The sequence below is a fragment of the Loxodonta africana genome, chromosome 16, assembly GCF_030014295.1.
Source record: "Loxodonta africana isolate mLoxAfr1 chromosome 16, mLoxAfr1.hap2, whole genome shotgun sequence".
Lineage (NCBI taxonomy): Eukaryota > Metazoa > Chordata > Mammalia > Proboscidea > Elephantidae > Loxodonta > Loxodonta africana.
In genome coordinates, this window is record NC_087357.1 from 72,308,078 (window position 1) to 72,328,561 (window position 20,484).

Here is a 20,484-nt window from a genome sequence, read left to right on the forward strand (position 1 = left end):
TTGATCCTGAGAATAGTCCTGTAAAATAAGCTTTTATTTGCGTGTGAGATTTTCTGTGTCTTTTTGTTTTTAAATAAGAATTCATATTTGGTTAAATATTTTAACTTTAAGTAGTTTGCTCAATATCTTTATAACTTTCTCAGTGATGACATGAAGGGTATATTGAATATGAGATTAGAGGAGTTGATCTATAAGGTCCTTTTCAACTCTGTGTGGATGAGCAATTGAATGAATGAATGCATTTTACTTGTAGGTTTATACATTTTGAGTTCCTCTTCTAAGTGAACCTTCCCAAGTCCTTGGCTGATCTGGTAGTCTATATTAAACTCAAGTTCAGTTATTAATGCTAGTGACCTTTTAATTAACAAGATAATTTTATAGGGCTGTTGTCAGTTTGATAGATTTGCCAAATAAATCCATTTAGCTAGATGAATGAAAAATTCATGCATTACCTCATGCTTTTTCCTTGTGTTTCCTCCTATTCCTTCGCTTTGTCTGGTTATTAAATTTCACTTTACATAATGCTTTGGCATTTTATTTCCAGATGTTAAATCTGAAAATGCTGTTCAAGATTTCAGTTCTTTGTGCAGCATCTTTTTAACATCAGCGTGTATAGGGTGGGGAGGAGTGGGGAAATGAAGTAGTTATGGAGATATAGCAACCAAAAGCAAAAGGCCCCAAACATTTCCTCATCATTTCTTGTTGCCAGGAAATAAGAACAACGGCCCAGTGCAGTGAATGAATGAATGAATGTGCTGCTTTTAGCTGTAAATTTTAAAAACTAGAAACTTAGGTCCTATCATCAACTGGTCTTGGCTGTTTTCCATGTAAGGAAAAATTTGAATTTATGTACTTGCATTTGTATTTGCATATGACACGCTTCTGTGTGGTGACCTCCAGTGAGTTAACTCCATGTTCTTCCCCACAGAGTTGAGAATGCTTGCACCAAGCTTGTTCAGGCAGCCCAGATGCTTCAGGGAGACCCTTACTCAGTGCCAGCTCGAGATTATCTAATCGATGGATCAAGAGGCATCCTCTCTGGCACATCAGACCTGCTCCTCACCTTTGATGAGGCCGAGGTAGGCAATCTGAGGCCTGTGCTGAAATCCCACTTCACTAGTTAGCAGGGAGGGGTTGGACTTGAAGGCTGACCATGAGCCTGGGTACCCCAGGCAGGTTTAGAAGGACTCACAGGCCTTTCTTAGGCCCCTCTCAAAAAACATTTGGAGTTATAGCCCTTTGCTTCTTATTTCCTAATAAAATGTGGTTGTGATATTTACAAGATGGGCGAGCTAATTGTAGACCTCCCCCCAACAAAAGGCTCAGTCTTAAAGATAGTCATGGAGGATTAATGTTTGTTTAGGATGAGAGAAAGCTGAATAACTATGCACCTGCCTTATCGTATTTTCCACTAATTGTCTATTCACTTGACTGAATACTCTGAAATAAATTTGCAGGTTCGTAAAATTATTAGAGTATGCAAAGGAATTTTGGAATATCTTACAGTGGCAGAAGTGGTGGAAACTATGGAAGATTTGGTCACTTACACAAAGAATCTTGGACCAGGTTAGTTATATCCAACTTTTCTAATAATTTTTTTATGGCTGGTATACATTTGATCAAACAGGGGACTCCTCCTATAGTCCCCCCCAACCCCCCCTTATTTTTGCAGAAGAAAGATAGTGATGCATTGGGCTTTCCGGTGTCTGCTCTGCTGCTGGAGCTGATGCTACGCGTCTAAAGAGGCAACGTCATTGTCTCTGAAAGCTGAACCTGCCTTCTACAAATCCTGGCCTGTCTAATGAATTAAACCAGACATTCAGATGTTGCTGAAGAGTATAGGAAATACTTTTCTATTACTGTAATGTTGTAGGCCACCCTGTATCCTAACCTCTTCATTCCACGTTCCACAGCATTCCTTCACGGTCTGCCAGCTGGCCCGTAGCTCTGTATGACCTCTTAGCTTGCTAATTAGTCCGCCTGCTATTATGGATTCATTCCCGAGCCCAAGGGTGCATAATATCATCAGACCTAGAAGGAGAGAACAGCATTGTGGTTAAATCTCCTTTGAAATGGTTTTTAGACTTCTGAAAATCAAATAGTCAGAATACATGAACAGTTACCAGCTTTCGATGTTATAGACCTATAATGTGAACTTGAGGGTCTTTAAAGTATGAATAAGACCAATGATAAGACACATGAGATATTTAACTTGTCAGTATTAAAAGTCACATACCACCTTATAAAATTCTTGTGACAGAATTTAAAGCTGCCCTTGTAAGGACCTGTCCTAAGTGAAATATTGATTTTTAATTAATATTTTTATGAGGTTTCAGTGTCGTCTTTCTGTAAACTTAACGACAGTTAAGAATTTTTCTGAGTCATCATTGCAGATGACTGGGAAATGGCTTTCCTTGAGGGCTGTAGAGCAGTATGCTTTAAACTTTCTCATATTACTCGAAAACAGTTTTTCCCCAAATGAAATTTTACACAGAATCCCAACATATAAAAGACAAAAGTAGAGCTACTTTGGGTGAAGCAGGGGCAGCCCCACCTTTCTGCTTCCCTCTGGTTTTCCTTGGTGGTCTCCGGGACAACTTGAGAAACCCTTGCAGCAGTTTGATAATCAAAGCTTTAGAGAATCACACAGCACCTTTGAATAATAACCAAAGTAAACAGAAAGTGCTAGCGGTCTGATTCTAAAACACCAGATGCTTTCAAACACTGTCATCACCGGAATTATTTTTATAATATTTCTATTTGTTTCTAATTATGAAAGTAGTGCATGCTTATTTTGACCAATTGGAAAGACAGAAAAAATATGAAGATGAAAACAAAACACATCATTGTAATTCTTGAGACTTTTTCTAGCTGCCGGATTCTTAGTTCCAGGTTCACGTGATATTCTTATGCGGCGTGAGTACTGTGCCTAGATGTATGGCATTAAACCTGTACCAGTGGTAGCCTGGCAAAATATTTTTTTTCTGACTTAAAAATTTATTTTTTACAAAAACATATTTCTTTATTTCAACATTTTTTCAATTGTGAATATATTTATGTCAAGCGTAAAAATCATATTGTGTTGAGAATTTACATTGAATAATTCTTTTATTGAAAAGAATAAGACTGATTTAAGTCAGAACTGTCCTGAAAAATTCTATATTGTAAATATGAGAGTTGTGATAGTGTCTGTCCTTTAAATAAGCAGGCAGTACTTCCGATCCAAATTCCAATGACATTTTTTAATGTGATGGAGAAACGAATCACCAACTTCATACGGAAGGGAAAGAAGCCCCGCATAAGCAAAGCATTACTGAAAAAGAAGAAGAAACTGGGAGGCCTCACTCTACCTGATTTTAGAACCTATTATACAGCCACAGTAGTCAAAACAGCCTGGTACTGGTACAACAACAGGCACATAGACCAATGGAACAGAATTGAGAACCCAGATATAAATCCATCCACATATGAGCAGCTGATATTTGACAAAGGCCCAGTGTCAGTTAATTGGGGAAAAGATAGTCTTTTTAACAAATGGTGCTGACATAACTGGATATCCATTTGCAAAAAAATGAAACAGGACCCATACCTCACACCATGCACAAAAACTAACTCCAAGTGGATCAAAGACCTGAACATAAAGACGAAAACGATAAAGATCGTGGAAGAAAAAATAGGGACAACGTCAGGAGCCCTACTACAAGGCATAAACAGAATACAAAACATTACCAAAAATGACGAAGAGAAACCAGATAACTGGGAGCTCCTAAAAATCAAACACCTATGCTCATCTAAAGACTTCACCAAAAGAGTAAAAAGACCACCTACAGATTGGGAAAGAATTTTCAGCTATGACATCTCCGACCAGTGCCTGATCTCTAAAATCTACATGATTCTGTCAAAACTCAACCACAAAAAGACAAACAACCCAATCAAGAAGTGGGCAAAGGATAAGAACACGCACTTCACTAAAGAAGATATTCAGGCAGCTAACAGATACATGAGAGAATGCTCTCGATCATTAGCCATTAGAGAAATGCAAATTAAATCTGCGATGAGATTCCATCTCACTCCAACAAGGCTGGCATTAATCCAAAAAACACAAAATAATAAATGTTGGAGAGGCTGCGGAGAGATTGGAACTCTTACACACTGCTGGTCGGAATGTAAAATGGTACAACCACTTTGGAAATCTATCTGGCGTTTTCTTAAAAGTTAGATATAGAACTACCATACAACCCAGAAATCCCACTCCTCGGAATATACCCTAGAGAAATAAGAGCCTTCACACGAACAGATACATGCACACCCATGTTATTGCAGCTCTGTTTACAATAGCAAAAAGCTGGAAGCAATCAAGGTGTCCATCAACGGATGAATGGTTAAATAAATTGTGGTATATTCACACAATGGAATACTACGCATCGATAAAGAACAGTGATGAGTCTGTGAAACATTTCATAACATGGAGGAACCTGGAAGGCATTATGCTGAGCGAAATCAGTCAGAGGCAAAAGGACAAATATTATATAAGACCACTATTATAAGATCTTGAGAAATAGTAAAAACTGAGAAGAACACATACTTTTGTGGTTACGAGGTGGGGAGGGAGGGAGGGTGGGAGAGGGTTATTTACTGATTAGTTAGTAGATAAGAACTACTTTAGGTGAAGGGAAGGACGATACTCAATACACGAAAAGTCAGCTCAACTGGACTGGACCAAAAGCAAAGAAGTTTCCGGGAGAAACTGAATGCTTCATAGGTCAGCGGAGCAAGGGCAGGGGTCTGGGGACTATGGCTTAAGGGGACTTCTAAGTCAATTGGCAAAATAATTCTATTATGAAAACATTCTGCATCCCACTTTGAAATGTGGCGTCTGGGTCTTAAATGCTAACAAGCGGCCATCTAAGATGCATCAATTGGTCTCAACCCACCTGGATCAAAGGAGAATGAAGAACACCAAGGTCACACGATAACCATGAGCCCAAGAGACAGAAAGGGCCCCATGAACCAGAGACTTACATCATCCTGAGACCAGAAGGACTGGTTGGTGCCCGGCCACAACCGATGACTGCCCTGACAGGGAGTACAACAGAGAACCCCTGAGGGAGCAGGAGATCAGTGGGGTGCAGACCCCAAATTCTCATAAAAAGACCAGACTTAATGGTCTGACTGAAACTAGAGGAATCCCGGCAGTCATGGTCCCCAAACCTTCTGTCGGCCCAGGACAGGAACCATTCCTGAAGACAACTCATCAGGCATGGAAGGGACTGGACAATGGGTAGGACAGAGATGCTGATGAAGAGTGAGCTACTTCTATCAGGTGGACACTTGAGACTGTGTTGGCATCTCCTGTCTGGAGGGGAGATACGAGGGTAGAGAGGGTTAGAAACTGGCAAAGTTGTCACGAAAGGAGAGACCAGAAGGGCTGACTCATTAGGGGGAGAGTAAGTGGGTGTATGGAGTAAGGTGTATATAAGCTTATATGTGACAGACTGACTTGATTTGTAAACGTTCACTTAAAGCTCAATAAAAATTATTAAAAAAAATAGGCAGTTTGTTGGACTTTCATAGTAATTCATAATAGATTTAGGCTGAGAAAACCTGGATCGCTCTTCTCCTCACCCTGCGCACTTTGTCTGTTCTGCACAAGGAATGACAAAGATGGCCAAGATGATTGACGAGAGACAGCAGGAGCTCACCCACCAGGAGCACCGAGTGATGCTGGTGAACTCAATGAACACCGTCAAAGAGTTGCTGCCAGTTCTCATTTCAGGTATTCCCTGCTTTTACTTTATTTATAGGAAAAAAGTGTTAACCTGTTCCAAACTCTGAGTTCATTTTCTTTCGCTGCTTCTTTGCATGTCTTTCACTCAGGGAAAAAGTAAGATGTGGCTGGTCAGATATTACGTGATGCCTGCAGCCGATGGGCTGAGAGCCAGTGTTCATCTTCTCTCATACGCCGCTTATCCTGCTCTGTGATTGAAACTTCCCTTCTGTGGCCCAGTTCTGTTCTGAGGCTCTAACAGGCCCTCTTCCTGGGATGTGGAATTGCCTCTAGAAACTCTAGTCTTGGATGTATGAATTTTGACGCCTTTATTTGCATTATGCAAAACAGCTAGGAGCACTGTCATAAAGAAGTGAGCCAGAGTCCTTTCCAGTGTTGTGTTAACACAGTTTTACCTAAAAGATATTTCACTGTTCTCTACTGAGTAGTTAGTTTCTACACTGTGGCCATATCAGTTCTGCAGTCACCAGCTGGGACCACCTTCCCATTGGGCAGAGCTCAGAAATGCAAACACAGTGGCTGCTCTATTATCGAAAGGGATTGCACTTATTGTCTAGTATGTGCCAGACACCTCATGGTTACATGCATTACTCAGACTGTGGACAAATTAGTTCAACCCTCAGAAGGCAGCCTTATTTTCAAAATTTTATGATGCATGTCACTGTGACCCCTGCTACTGCTTGCCTGCTTTGGCACGTGAGATAGTAGCTAAAAAAGGAGACATGAGTGTAAAGGTTCAGAACGTCCTTACATGAATTAGAAAACAATTTTATAATCGTGGAAATATGTTTGGAGGCCAACTTTTCTATATGCGAGAAGGGCGGTTGGAAGGAGGGTTTCTTTCTAACCTGGTCAGTAAAGTGTTAATCTGTATTTTTAAATTTTTAATAATTTTAATTATTTTCTTCACTGCTTCATATTATTTCTTTTTCTTCTTCATCTTGTTTGGGGGTTAGACACTGCTACATGTTGAGAGAAATCCTGGAAGATAAATTCTACACCTTGGGGTTTTCCCTTGAGATTGGGCGCAGCAGGATGCTCCACTCACAGTTTTACTATTTTAATTTTGTCCCATTAGGCTCGTATTGGATGGGTTCAGGGGTAGGGCCAGGATGATAACTGATTTAGGAGAAGATTGGGTATTTTGTGATTCTAAGTCATCACTATATGGATGTTGAATTAGTTCCCTAGTCATCTTGTGTGATATTACGAACCTTGAGTTTTCTTTACAGTGAAAATTGTTGATGTTGGAACATTACTGGTAGACTTGGCAGTGTTCGTTTTGTATATTCTTAAGAACTTTGAATCCCAAAGCATGTGTTCAAAGCATGGATGGGGCATCTTGTGTGGATAATGTTATATAAAAAAAACCCAGTGCCATGTTATATAGCAAGATTAAATTCTAAGCTTAGCTTCTGCTTTCGTTTATTTTTATAGCTATGAAGATTTTTGTAACAACTAAAAACTCAAAAAACCAAGGAATAGAAGAAGCTTTGAAAAATCGCAATTTTACAGTAGAAAAGATGAGTGCCGAAATTAATGAGATCATTCGTGTGTTACAACTCACTTCTTGGGATGAAGATGCCTGGGCCAGCAAGGTAAGTATCACTTAGTGGATAAATAAGCACAGTCCCAAATTTTCCCCTCCTAAGGGTTTTGATTGTTACCTGTCTCACATTTTATCTTGTAATTGTGTGTAGCACAAGACAATTCTGATATTAAGAAAGTAATTTCTTCTTTACTTTTATCTCATGGGTTACTACTTGCTGCCTTTGTAAATTTCCTTTCTTACCAAGGTAGATCAGATAGGCATGTGGGATGAATGTTGGTTGAAGGCTGAGATGTCCAGCTTTTCCTTCAGGCTGGAATCTGGAGGAATTCTGGTGTGGTACACATTCCCCTTACAGAGGGCTGGGCCAGGAAATGCAGCCATATATGTAGGTGGTTGTTGCTAGGTGACTAAGTAAGATACAGAATACCCCGTGACTCTGGACCATATGAAAAACTTTTCCTCAGTCAACTTTGACACAGAGAAAGCTACAGAGGAAACTCTTGGCATTTCTAGATGTGCCCCTTGATCATTCCGTTTTCTGCGAGGAAAACTTTATTGAAATATTAATTTCACATTCATCAGTTAGTTTGAGGGGCCCCTTAATAGGAAACCTTAATTAAAATACTAGTTTTCACATTCATCAGTTAGTTTCAGGGGCCCGTTCTCTCTCTGTCTAGAGTCTCTTCTTGGACTCCAAAGGGGTTGATGGATTCCTTCTAGAGCCTGTCAGCAGTGGTTTTGTGTTCTGCACTGGGTTGGCTTCTCCCCTGAAACTCTGTGAAGAAAGCCTCCAGATCTCGGGGAACAGAGACACTTGGATTGACACTTCCCTTGTAGCAGCCCAAGATGCAGGCAGTCATGTGAATACACGGTCTCCATGGTCCATCTTTCCCAAGTGTGACCCAAACGCTGTGTCCAGGGCCACCCAGCAGTTAGAGCTAAAGAGGGAGTTTTGTAGTATGGCTTCCATTCAGTGTCCAATAGGGCCATGGTTATCCTCCAGGAAACCTATAAGGTAAGGTCAAAGTTGGGACCTGGTATCACCAGCCCTCTGTCTTGGTGCTCAGAAAGCTAACCTAGATATGCAGAATAAATTAGCCAGTGAATCTTAAGTGCAGTTTGCTTACAGAAGTGTTTTCTCATTGACGAGAAGGACTTGAACCATTCTAAGACTGTTTTAAATCTGTATGGTAAAACCTTTTAAAGTCTTTGATATTTTACTTAATTCTGCTTTTTGCACACTTGACAACGTTCACTTCCCTGTTATGACTTCTTTATGCATCTTTTTTTTTGTTGTCGTTCTCTTGTTTGTTTTATTTTTCTCACATTTAGAAGGTAAGCTTTCTCTTGCGCTCTAGTTTCTTTTTTGCTTAAAAAGAGAATAAGCATGTCTGTGAGGTTTTTATGCTGTGTGCCGTGCCTTATTCCGTGTGCAGGTGTGTAACACTGTGCTCGACTCTGTGGCAGAATGGGATTGAGTATTGGACTCTGGGCTATGCTAGCGGACTGTTGGACTCTCAGCTACAGCCAGATAGCTAATTGAGCTATTTCTTTGGGGGAAAATAAAAGGAAAGACATTATTGTGGGATTTCAGGCCTTCAGTATTTGGTGGATGCTTTCATCTTTTGAGCAGGCTTCTGAGAACTGTTTTGGCCTGGTCGTATCTGCTGACTTCATTGAGGGATTGGCTTTGCTCTTAGGAAAGGAGACTTGTGACTGATGCCGCCTGTTTATTTGCCTCTCCCACCAGTCTCCTTTGCAGGCTCTGGAGTTTTGCTTTTGGGTATCTGTCACTGTTTAAGCCATAATGAAAAGGAAAGGGGTAGGCTAGAGAGGTTAGGTGAGGTACCTGTCTTTCTTAATAATCCGAGGCTTCAAAATCAAAAAGAAGTAAGGTGTATCTAAAGAGTTCCCTAACTTCAGCTGCTGGCTCACTGCATGCTCTGCTGTCTACACTGTGAATCAGGTATAGTTCTCCTTGACCTCCTGCTCCCCTACCCTAATCTCTTTCCGTATTCTCTTGCCTTTGCTTCTAGCAAATGACAGACAGTAAGCAATAAGGAGGAGCAGGCACTGCAACCTTAATCCTTCAGTGTTTTCAGAGGGGAAACTCATCATTTATTTTGTGCAAGTGCGATCAGGAGCTACTTCTTAAAAAAAAAAAAATATATATATATATATATATACACACACACACACACACACACACACGGTCAGTTAGGTTTTTGAGGACTAGGGTTAGGCACTTGGGATATGTAAGAGGACTAGACCTGGTCCCCATTGTGTGCGGTCTTGTACTGTCCAGTTTTATGCCTATCTGGAGGAAACAGCTTGTTAGGATGCTCTAAAACTAAGTTTGTCAGGAGTGAAAGAAAGTAAAAGCAATTAGTTCACACACACACACACACACACAAAAGCTGAAGTACATAATGACATCAGAATAAGCAAGAAACTTTTTATTAACCTAATTTTGCCTTTGTTATACATTTACCTGGTTCAAAAATCAAATTGCTGTAAAAAGACATACATGGCGAGTCTCACTCCCAACCATGTCCCTATCTACTCCACGCTCCCTCATTCCCTGAAAGCATTTTTATTAGTTGCAAGAATATTTAGAAAAAAATAATTAACTCGAAAATGGGGTAACTAGAATTTTGGTTATCTTTCAGCTTAGCACTGTAAGCAGTGAGCTAATCAAGGACCTAGTACCTGGCCCTGACCACTGGGTCCCCCTTCTGGTTAATGCATACAGTATTTTTCACCTCTTTTTGCCCCTACCAATAAATAACTTTGTCCTACCATACTTGTTTCATGCTTCCACACTGGTGCAGTTTTCTTCTGGAAAGTGATCGTTCCTCTAGAAAAGTAGGGGAAGGAACTAAGTGGAAAAAAATCCTGGTCAGGTACATCTTGCCAAGCAAGTTCAGGTTTTAAAGAGGCAGCGCAAAGGTTAGCTGATCATTTTATGTTTTACCCTAGATAGATTCACATTGCAGATTTGTAAGTTTAAAAGTAACTTTGTCTTTAAGCCTCTTGTTTTATTTTGAAAATAAAAATGGTCCCATCCTTAAATCAGTAATCATCTTGTAATGATCATTAAAAATTAATTTAGCACTTTTCCTGGGAATCCTTATTAAAAAAAAGAATTTGTGAGTTAAACACAACTCTGATTCTACCCTGTGTAAATTTAGCGCTGTATATTTGCAGTTTTTTATAAATCTTAGTAGTTTTATTTGTCTTAATATGACTTGTATCTTGATGCATATTGAGAATTAAGAGGAAGTGAGAAAAAATTTAAAAGTTTTTAATGGTTGATTTTTAATTTTGAAAAAGGATACGTGAGCTTTTTTTTATCTCTCAGTGTTTTATTTTAGCAGCTTAGAACTATGCAAGATTCCTGTCTTTGGGTTGGTGATAAATAGTTAATTTATGCATTTACACTTTTTATCTGGTTAAATGCTCGGCTGCTAACCAAAAGGTTGACGGTTCAAATCCACTCAGAGGCACCTGGGAAGAAAGGCCTGGTGATCTTCTTCTGAAAGGTCACTGTCATTGAAAACGCTATGGAGCACAGTTGTACTCTGAAACACACGGGGTTGCCATGAGTTGGCATTGACTCAACAGCAACTGGGTGTTTTGTTTTTTTGTAATCTCTCCAAAAGGAGAAAAGCCCAAAATATCAAAGGAATTGATGTTTCCCTTCTGATCTAAGAGACACTTTAGTAGTAACATCTGATTGTATGTATATAGATGGAATAGATTTTTAGAGCTAGGAGAGTATCCTTAGAGATGAGAAACTGAGGCCCAGGGAGAGTAACTTGCCTGAAGGCTCAGGGCCAGACGACTTTGTCTCATCATTGTTTAAGAGGCTTTTTTTTTTTTTTTTTAACTGCCCAATCTATTCTTTTCAGAAATGTCTTAGTTTACAACACTGATTTGGGGATAGAAATGTAGTCAGGAAAGGGGTGGAATGGGATGGGTTAGGGAGGGGAGTATGTTAGCAGAAGAAGGAACAGAAGTGAGAAAGAGAAGTCTTTATTCCCCATATTTTGTTTTCTGGAGCCTGGGATTGCAGTACTTCACTTCTGTGACTGCAGTTCTTCTTGGTTGTCTATAGGAGGAACTTAGTATTATTTGTAGGTGTTCCTGAGGCCTAAATTTTATTAAAATTTAAGAGTGTTTCAGTTCCTGAAAAAACATTCAAAAAGGGGTTCTTTTAGGTTGTCCTTCTACCTTTCGGAATGTGGGAGAGAGGGCCAAGGCACTGCAGTCTGTCCATTTAAAATTGACCTAGGAGTTTTATGGTAAAAGGAGTAGGGGACCAGATCCCTGATAGCTATCCCCAAACCTCATGACTAGACCTGGTCTTTTTATACCCACTCTAAAAATAACACACTAGATATCAGTGAAGACTTTTTCTCTTCCAAGTTTGAGTTTTTACAGAAAAAAATATTCAAATGAACGTATAGTTTTTACTCTTTTACTTCTTACCCAGACTGTACTTTGGGTACTTAGATTTATATGAAAAGGTTTAACAAAAAGCTTTGTGGTACATGTGATAGTTGACCACGAGGGTTATGATTATTTTCACCCTTTATATATATGTCTCAAAATTGACTTCTCCTATTCTTAGTTCCTCAGTGAATTTGTTTATATCTTATCCAACGTTAGTGTACTCCTTATACTTATAAGTAGTGCATTGTCTCTCACTGTTATAAATACTGCCCTTCGAAAGAAATATCTGTGAGATTCTCAGATCAAGATACCTGTTCCCATAGACACTTTAGTTTTTAATAGATATGTCATTAAAACGTATCATCTTTAAGTGATTTTTTATAACCTGTTTGTCTTAGCCAGAGCCCTGGTGGTGCAGTGGTTAAGAGCTGCAGTTTGAATCCACCAGCCACTACTTGGAAACCCTATGGGACAGCTCTACTCTGTTCTATAGGGCTGCTATGAGTCGGAGCTGACGTCATGGCAACAGGTTTGGATTTTTTTGGCTTTTTGTCTTAGTTATCTAGTGCTGCTGTAACAGGAATACCACAAGTGGGTGGCTTTAACAAACAAATTTATTTTCTCACAGTTTAGAAGTCCAGATCCAGGACAATAGCTCTAGGGGAAGGCTTTCTCTTTTGACTCCTTCTCAGCCTTTCTTTCTTGGTTCCTTGGAGAGCTCATGTGACTTGACATCTATCTTTCCACACCTCTGCTTGCTTTCTTGCTTGCTCAGTTTGCTCTCTTTATATATCAAAAGAGATTGACTTAAAACACAGGCTACACTAATACTGCCTCATTAACATAACAACCCATGCCAATTTCGCAAGTCGAAGATGTGGTAAAACCCCTGTGAAACTGTATACTGAAAAAAAAGATTAGTGTATACAAGTAAACCTGTGCATATCTTGGTTATTGGGTAGTCTGTCCCTGTTTAGGGTTTAGGATTTATAGCACGTATTTTTTAGAGGATACAGTTCAATCCATAACACTGCTCTGTTCCAGAAAGAATTGAAGATGGCCCTTTCAGTGACTGTTCTAAATCTCCAAAATTATCTAAAAGTCAAGCTCTGAATTAAAAGCTATTAAAAACTTTGATAACAATTGAAATCCTCTGTTTTAAAATACAGTTTCATTCCAAATTTGCCATTGATTCTTTTTGGAGCAAATTACTCACTTCCTGAGAATCACATTCTTTCCTTGCTGTGGAGTGACCATTCAAGCTTTATAAGGGAGGGGGAAAAAAAAAAAGATTTGTGAGGATGCTGAATAGAGCAAAGCCAATTTTTCCACTGTGTTTCAGATCATTTGGGAGCAGTGGAGAATAAGAGCAGTTATTTAGGCTAGTGAGGATTATAAATTAGATTTCTAGAGCTTCCTTTCTGGGCAGAATTAAACAAAACCAAAATTAACAAGGCAGGGGTTTACGAGTTATTGTAGAATGTTAGTGGATGCTCTGACAGGGATCACAATAGAGAGTTCCAGGCAGAGTGGAGAAATACGTAGAACACAATACTAACTCACAAAAAAGAAAAAAGAAAAAAAAAAAAGACTAACTTACTGGTTTGACAGAGACTGGAGAAACCCTGAGAGTATGGCCCCCGGACATCCTTATAGCTCAGTAATGAAGTCACTCCTGAGGTTCACCCTTCAGCCAAAGATTGAAAAAAAACCCAGCGCCATCAAGTCGATTCTGACTTTAGACAGACCCAAAAAAGCAAAATGAGACTAAATGGGCACAGCAGCCCAGGGACAGGGATGAGAAGGCAGGAGGAGCAGGAAACTAGTAATAGGTAACCCCAAGGACAAGAAAGGGAGAATGTTGACATGTTAGGGGGTTGGCAACCAATGTCACAAGACAATATATGTATTAACTGTTTCATGAGAAGCTAGTTTGCTCTGTAAGCCTTCATCTAATGTACAATAAAAAAAAATTATAAAAAAAAGAAAGAATGTCGGAGGAATGCTTGGTAACTCCCTTCGGTTAAAGAAAAAACTTCTGCGCGTTGCCTGGTATAAAATAAAGAGGGCTGGCGTCCACAAACCCGAGATCCAACTGGCTTCTAGGGTTTAGCAGGCCTGTGGCTTGGGCGTGTTACTTAACCTGTCTGAGCCCCTATTTCTTAATTCATACAATTAAATTACATTTAAATTTGAGGTTTAATGAGATAATGAGAGAAAAAATGCCTAAAACAGAACCTAACATATAGGAAATGCTCAATAAAAGTTAGTTACCACTAGTCAGCTTTTAATTATTAAAATTTATATTATATTAAAAAAAATGCCTGGTATATTATAATATAATAATTTCTAACCTTAGTTTCCCTTTAAATTTAATTTTTGAAATGTAATATTTTCTCACTGAAAATATAAATGTGTTAGTGAAATGGTTATTAATAGGTCTTAAATATTTTTACATTGACATAATTTCTATTCTCCAGCGTGTGCATGCTTCCTAAGTAAGAATCTGTGATTTTTTATCTGTACCTAGACAAAGTCCTACAACAGGCTGGACCCTAAAGCCTATCCAGGTTGACCCTCTAAGGTTAGGAGTTGCCTGAGGCAATCTTGAAAAAGGTATTGATTTGGGCCTTGATAAATTGGAATTAAGCTAAAGTTATTTATTTATTTATTTTAATTAAGCTTTTTTTTTTTTAATTAAGCTAAATTTGACCTTTGTATTGTATTTCTGTTTTTATAATAATTTAGATCACCTCTCTTTAAGTGTTATGGCTGAGAATTTGGTATTTAGAGCCTTAGATAGTGCTATCAAGGTTACAAAAACCAAACCTGTTGCCATCAAGTCGATTCTGACTCATGAAAACCCTATAGGACAGAGTAGAATTGCCCCATAGGGTCTCCAAGGAGCGGCTGGTGGGTTTGAACTGCCGACCTTTTGGTTAGCAGCCATACTCTTAACTACTGCGCCACCAGGGCTCCATAATAAAAATAGCAGGGGAATAATCCATCTCAGTTTACATGGGGAATCCTAAAGCCGAGAGTAGTATAATTTGAATAAGCAGGTTGGAAAAGCAGCATCAGGCTGCTGACTTTAGACGTAACTATGAGCTCGGCTGTTAACCAAAATGTCAGCAGTTCGAATCCACCAGCCGCTCCTTCGACACTGTGTAGGGCAGTTCTGCTCTGTCCTGTAGGGTTGCTGTGAGTCGGAGTCGACCTGATGGCAAGGAGTTTGGTTTTCTGTTGTCCCAGTGCTTACATCTGCTAGGCTATCTTGTTAGCACTGGAAATGAGGGTGCTCCTGGTGCCCCCGCGTGGGGGACTGGTGGTGCAGCACCTTTAAGAAGCCCAGGGAGTTAAGGCATTAGCGTTTTGGAGGTTAGTTCCGTGCTTTGATGGATTAGACTCTGTCAGAATCAGTTCTCTAGATCGAAAGGGAGATGGGCTGACTTTTCATGTGTTAAAGATACTTCAGAGATGGCCATTCTCTCAGTTCTGAGGACGAGTGTTTGGGAATTTGTGAATTGTGCATTTTTCTGTATTTAAAAAAGTCTTATTAAACTTTTTTTAAGCGAGTAGTCTTTTGTCTCAGCTTGTCACGTGTAGCCTGGAAGGTAAAGGCTTTATGGTAGTCCTCACGAATCCTGGTTGTAACACTGAGACCCACTCACTTCATCTGGCCTCCTCTTCTAGGTTAGGGATGGCAAGGAATCTAAGCCTAAGAAAGGCAGGGAAGGCCAGAAAAACACTTCTTTCTTATATTTAGCAGTTCAGTTGAATTAAAAATAAATTCCTAGATTAACATTTTGAATTTTTCCCAGTCAGTAATTCAGAGTTTTTCAGGTTAGTTAACTGTAGGGAAACATCATCCAGACAAGACGCAGAAGAACTGATTTGTGGCACCACATACTAAGGAGGCTCCCCTGGGCGGGGGGGGGCTTTGGCAGGGCTGCAGTACGTGAATGTTGACTAGTGGAAAGGCTGATGATGAGGCATGTGACAACAGGCCTTTTTCCTGCTGGAGACATTAAACATCTTTTGGCTTGAGCGATTTTAGCAGTTTTCATAGTTTTAGCAACAGGGACACCAGGAAACAGAATAGAATTAACCAAAGACTTGCATGCAAGATGCTGCATTTTGACAGAAATAAGAGTTGTGGTGTGAAGAGAGTATCTTTAAGGCCGTTGGAGGACTACCTTAGCTATTGTTTGCTAATACTGTAACTTCTCCTTGTCTTATTTTGTGTCATGGTATCTCAATTTTTGCAAAGAAAATCATTGCGAGAATTTCTATTCAAAGGACACTGAAGCCATGAAGAGAGCATTGGCCTCCATAGACTCCAAACTGAACCAGGCCAAAGGTTGGCTCCGTGACCCCAGCGCCTCCCCAGGTAACCCTCTGGCTCTGCTTTTCTGATATATACAACAAAAAGTTAAAAACCAAGCAAACAAAATGAAAGCAAGAGACAAAGGAAGGAGGAAGGGCGGGAGGACAGGCCTCGCTTGCACTTTTCTAGTCCGGGGATAACTGCTGTAACGTTTTGGAACATCCCCGTATCCCATTCTCTGATAGTTTTAGCTGAGTGAGGCACTGCCGGGCCTTAAAAAGGTTGAAGGGCATAGACTATATCACCTCCTATCGTGGAGAAGTAAACCAGGCTGAGCTGGGTGTTCTTTGTAAATGTATTGGTTCACCCCTTCCTTGAATTAGAAAGGTAACTGTTTTGAATAAAAGCTCTTCATATTTCCATTGGGCAGGCTTCCATTTATGCCCACAAGTACTTAATTAAGCAAATTAAATGATGATGCCAATAAGAATTGGAAAGCGATGTTGACTGCGTAAAAATAGGTTATTGAACTAGGCTTTATAGATTTTCTAATCTAATATTTATTCAGTGTTAGATCAATATTTGAACGAATGGGAAAAGCCTAATGGAGGTGCTAAGTACTATTAAATGGTTAGAGTCTTTTTTCATCACCCCTATCTTTACCACAAGTTGCTTAGTATCTCCAGATAGATACGGTTCCAAGCATCTTATTTAGAAATGTCTGTGGCTGAAACCTCACCCCACAGTTGTAAGGGCTCTATTTGGCTGTTAGCTATCAGATGTATTGCCTGCTATTCACTTGTCATTTAAAATCATCTGTCCCTTCATGAATGAAATAACTTGTAAAGTATCTTCTCTAAATAATTAATGTGTCAACAATGTAGATATTGAATAGCTCTTTTCATTTTAGGGGATGCTGGTGAGCAGGCCATCAGGCAGATCTTAGATGAGGCTGGAAAAGTCGGTGAACTCTGTGCAGGCAAAGAGCGCAGAGAGATCCTGGGCACGTGCAAAATGCTGGGACAGATGACAGATCAAGTGGCTGACCTCCGAGCCAGGTAAATACCTCTGCTCCTGACAGAGCAGTTATGGAGAATATACAGGATCTCACTCCTAATGGGGTAGTTAGAAAGCAGGTCTCTGCCAGTTTTACTGAATTATCTTTTTGGCTAATAGATAATATAGAGATTATATTTTATTAATTCTTTTGAGATGGAGGTGAACTTTTCCTTTGCTGAAAGTTTTAAAGCATGAAAATACTTTGTGATAGAGTTGAAACTTACTCTGTAATTGCAACGGATAATACAAATCTGGTTTTTCAGTTTTGAGGTATAAGCTTGTGGAAAATAATGGGCAGTGGTGAAGTCTGGCCTGGGTAGATATCTTTAATGAAAGGTGGATACGAAGGAACATAAAGAATGAAAACCTTAGAATTATTTCACATACAGTTTTGAAAATTAGTTAAGTAGGTTATCCTCTAAGTTGGTCATATCTAGACTGTTTTGAGTTTCTATTTCATCATTAATCATTTGGTTTCATAATTTTTTTTACCTCCCATTTCCCCTTCTCAAGTCTTGGCTTTTAGAACTTTTCTTCCATAAATTAAATATGTATAGTCTCCTATTGAAAAAACTGAGTATAATATAGGCTTGTTTGGAACCAATCCATGGAGTCAGTAGAGTTCTAAACGATTCTCATTTGTATGGAGTTTTATATGGACACTAAAAAAAGTTGAAGTATGATAACTCGAATGTAGACACAGTTTAATTTTGTTGTACGAATGTTGCAGAACATCTTAAAATTATTGGAATACACAGGGGTCCAGACAAACAGGACTCAGGAATACAACTCAAAGCATTGCACATTGTTATAATTGGTCTCAAATGTATTAATATAATAGACTTAAGAAGTCTTAAGATTTTAAAGGATTGGTTGGTAGCCTTTTTGGACCAAGATCACTTTCTTAATCTGATGAACGCCATTAACCTCTATCCAAAAAGATGCATATAAACATGCTCACACAATACTATATATAATTTCCAGAAGTTCATGGATTCACTGTAGCCCTGGAAATTCCTGGGGCTTCAGGTTAAAAGTCTCTCCCTTAAAGGGGAGAAAGAACAGCTTAAATAAACATGAAGTTATTAAGCTCAGTGAGCCTTTTTGTCCTGCTGCGAAGCAGTCTCCCCTGTCGTCAGCGTAACAAGAACCGTGTAGAAGGGACAAAAAGAAATTCTGTTCGCATTCACAGAAATGCCAGTGGACTTTGACAAGATTCTTGGCTTTTCTCATTTTTCACTGCTGGCTCTTTTGTCTGCAGCCTTTTCACAGTGTGGTAGACAGTTTTCACTTGGAGTTCTCCAACACACAGTTGTCTGTGTTTAAAGAAAGGTGAATATGAGCAAGAGAATAAGGTAGTTGCTGTGTGGGCTGGACCGCTAACCTGCAAAGGGAGAAGGTAGGAACAGTGATGAGCAGCCCTGGGCCTGCTTCACCGCGGAGCCTCAGTGTCCACGTACAGTGAAAGACTGAAAAGCTGCCTTCCTGCTACGCCTTCTGAAATATGCTCAGCTGTTTTACATTTTAGTGGCTGAAAAGCAGCAACAGTCTCTTCATTGCTATTCTTCTGTTCCGTGAAGTAGGGTTTTTAGGAGTATGTGTTTTTTCCCTGTGGCACTCAATCAACTTTTTATTTTGAGTGAGAAAGTTTTCACCCCATTAATATTTTTACTTTCTCACAGTTGAACTCTTAAACCGAAACATTCTTCCTCACTCGTTCCTGGATTTGAAGGAAAAAAGCGGGTTAAATCATAGAGAGTATGTTTTCCACTCCACTGCCACGTAAAAAGAGGGCCTCGAGGACAAGCAGAAGGTGCCGTGCTGTATACATCTGTGAGCAGCCCGATTGCCGCCGAGTTGGCTCTGGCCCGCGGAGACCCCGCGTGTCAGAGTGGGACTGTGCTCCGCAGAGTCTTCAGGGGCTGATTTTCTACCCCTTCTGGAAGTAGATCACCAGGTCTTTCTTCTGAGGCACCTCTGGGTGGACTCAAACTGGTAACCTTTCAGTTAGCAGCTGAGCACTTAACTGCTCGCGCCATCCAGGGACTCCTATACATACATACCTCTATAAAATTAATTTATGGAAATCATTACCTCAAGTATTGGTATAGATGACAAATAGAGGTGAACCTAAAAAGAGGATAGATAAATGAATTAATGACGGGTTCGTATTATTAAGGGAAACAAAGATGTTTTAGAGTTCATCCTAAAATTGAAAGTTCAGATTAGGATGATCGACCATGTCGTTCTATCATCCACCCGTATCGTACAATTGGCCAGGAAAAAAAAAACCAACAACAGCCAAACCTGGTGCTGTTGAGCCGAATCCAACTTATAGCGACCCTATAGGACAGAGTAGAACCACCCCATAGGGTTTCCAAGGAGTGGCGGGTGGATTGGAACTGCTGACCTTTTGGTTGGCAGTCATAGCTCTTAACCACTGTGCCGCTTTGTGGATAAAAAAAATCTGAGTGTGTATGGGAAATCTTACTTTGTTATTACTTGGAAAGTCTCTTTCACAAGGAAAACAAGTTTCCACTAATTCACATCAATATTTTTAATAGCAGATATCACTTCTCAAAGAGGAAAAGAGTGAAATTAGTTCTTTAGGAACTTGATGGAGAACAAGATTCTTGTACCCATGTGCTCTTCCTCAGTACTAACTGGCTTTGATATTTCTAGATTGCATGGGAGTAGAAAGCAGATATTTAAAAATTATCATTAGGTTCATTATAGTGATAATAATGGCAATAATTCAATAATGATAATAGGTTATATATTTGTATAGCTTTATTGCCAAAATGTTTTCAAGTGTATTTTCTTGATGTTCAGAGAAACTCTGTTCAGTAAGCAGGGCAAGGGCAAGTGTTGTTACCCTCCACCCTTCATTTTATAAGTTAGAAAACTGAAGCCCAGTGAGGTGATGCATCTTAAATCAGCCTCCACAAGGACTAGGAGCCAGGATTGGAACACAGACGTACTTGGTCTGGTTTCAGTAACACTGTGTGTGCTGCCCCTTGAAACACTTCAGTGTATATTGCCCATAACTAGGAGAACCTAATGAGCTGTTTCTGAAGCACACACTACTGTGGTAGCGAGGCCTCCATAGCAATGAAATCACAAGCACAGTCCTCCCCTGAAGTTTGGATTTGGTTGTATGATCACCGCCAAAAGGGAGTCGTTATCCCCAAAATGTGCAGACCTGGGCTTCGTGGTGGTTGTACAATTCTCTGGAGGTAATGTGTGTTTTTAAAAGCAAAGGAGAAGATAGATGGTTTGGGTGTCTTGCTTTGTTTATTTCTG

The 20,484-nt window shown here is 39.7% G+C and overlaps 1 protein-coding gene across 3 annotated transcripts in view; it reads left to right on the forward strand.

Moving 5' to 3' along the window:
* The window catches only part of VCL (vinculin), a 120,471-nt gene that overhangs the window by 66,353 nt on the left and 33,634 nt on the right, over positions 1 to 20,484 (forward strand). For all 3 annotated transcript variants that reach the window (XM_064269744.1, XM_064269742.1, XM_064269743.1), the window contains 6 exons: positions 929 to 1,079; positions 1,458 to 1,566; positions 5,654 to 5,776; positions 7,226 to 7,386; positions 16,095 to 16,185; positions 17,033 to 17,180. In XM_064269744.1, the coding sequence (XP_064125814.1) occupies positions 929 to 1,079; positions 1,458 to 1,566; positions 5,654 to 5,776; positions 7,226 to 7,386; positions 16,095 to 16,185; positions 17,033 to 17,180 (783 nt within the window). The remainder of the gene's footprint in view (positions 1 to 928; positions 1,080 to 1,457; positions 1,567 to 5,653; positions 5,777 to 7,225; positions 7,387 to 16,094; positions 16,186 to 17,032; positions 17,181 to 20,484) is intronic.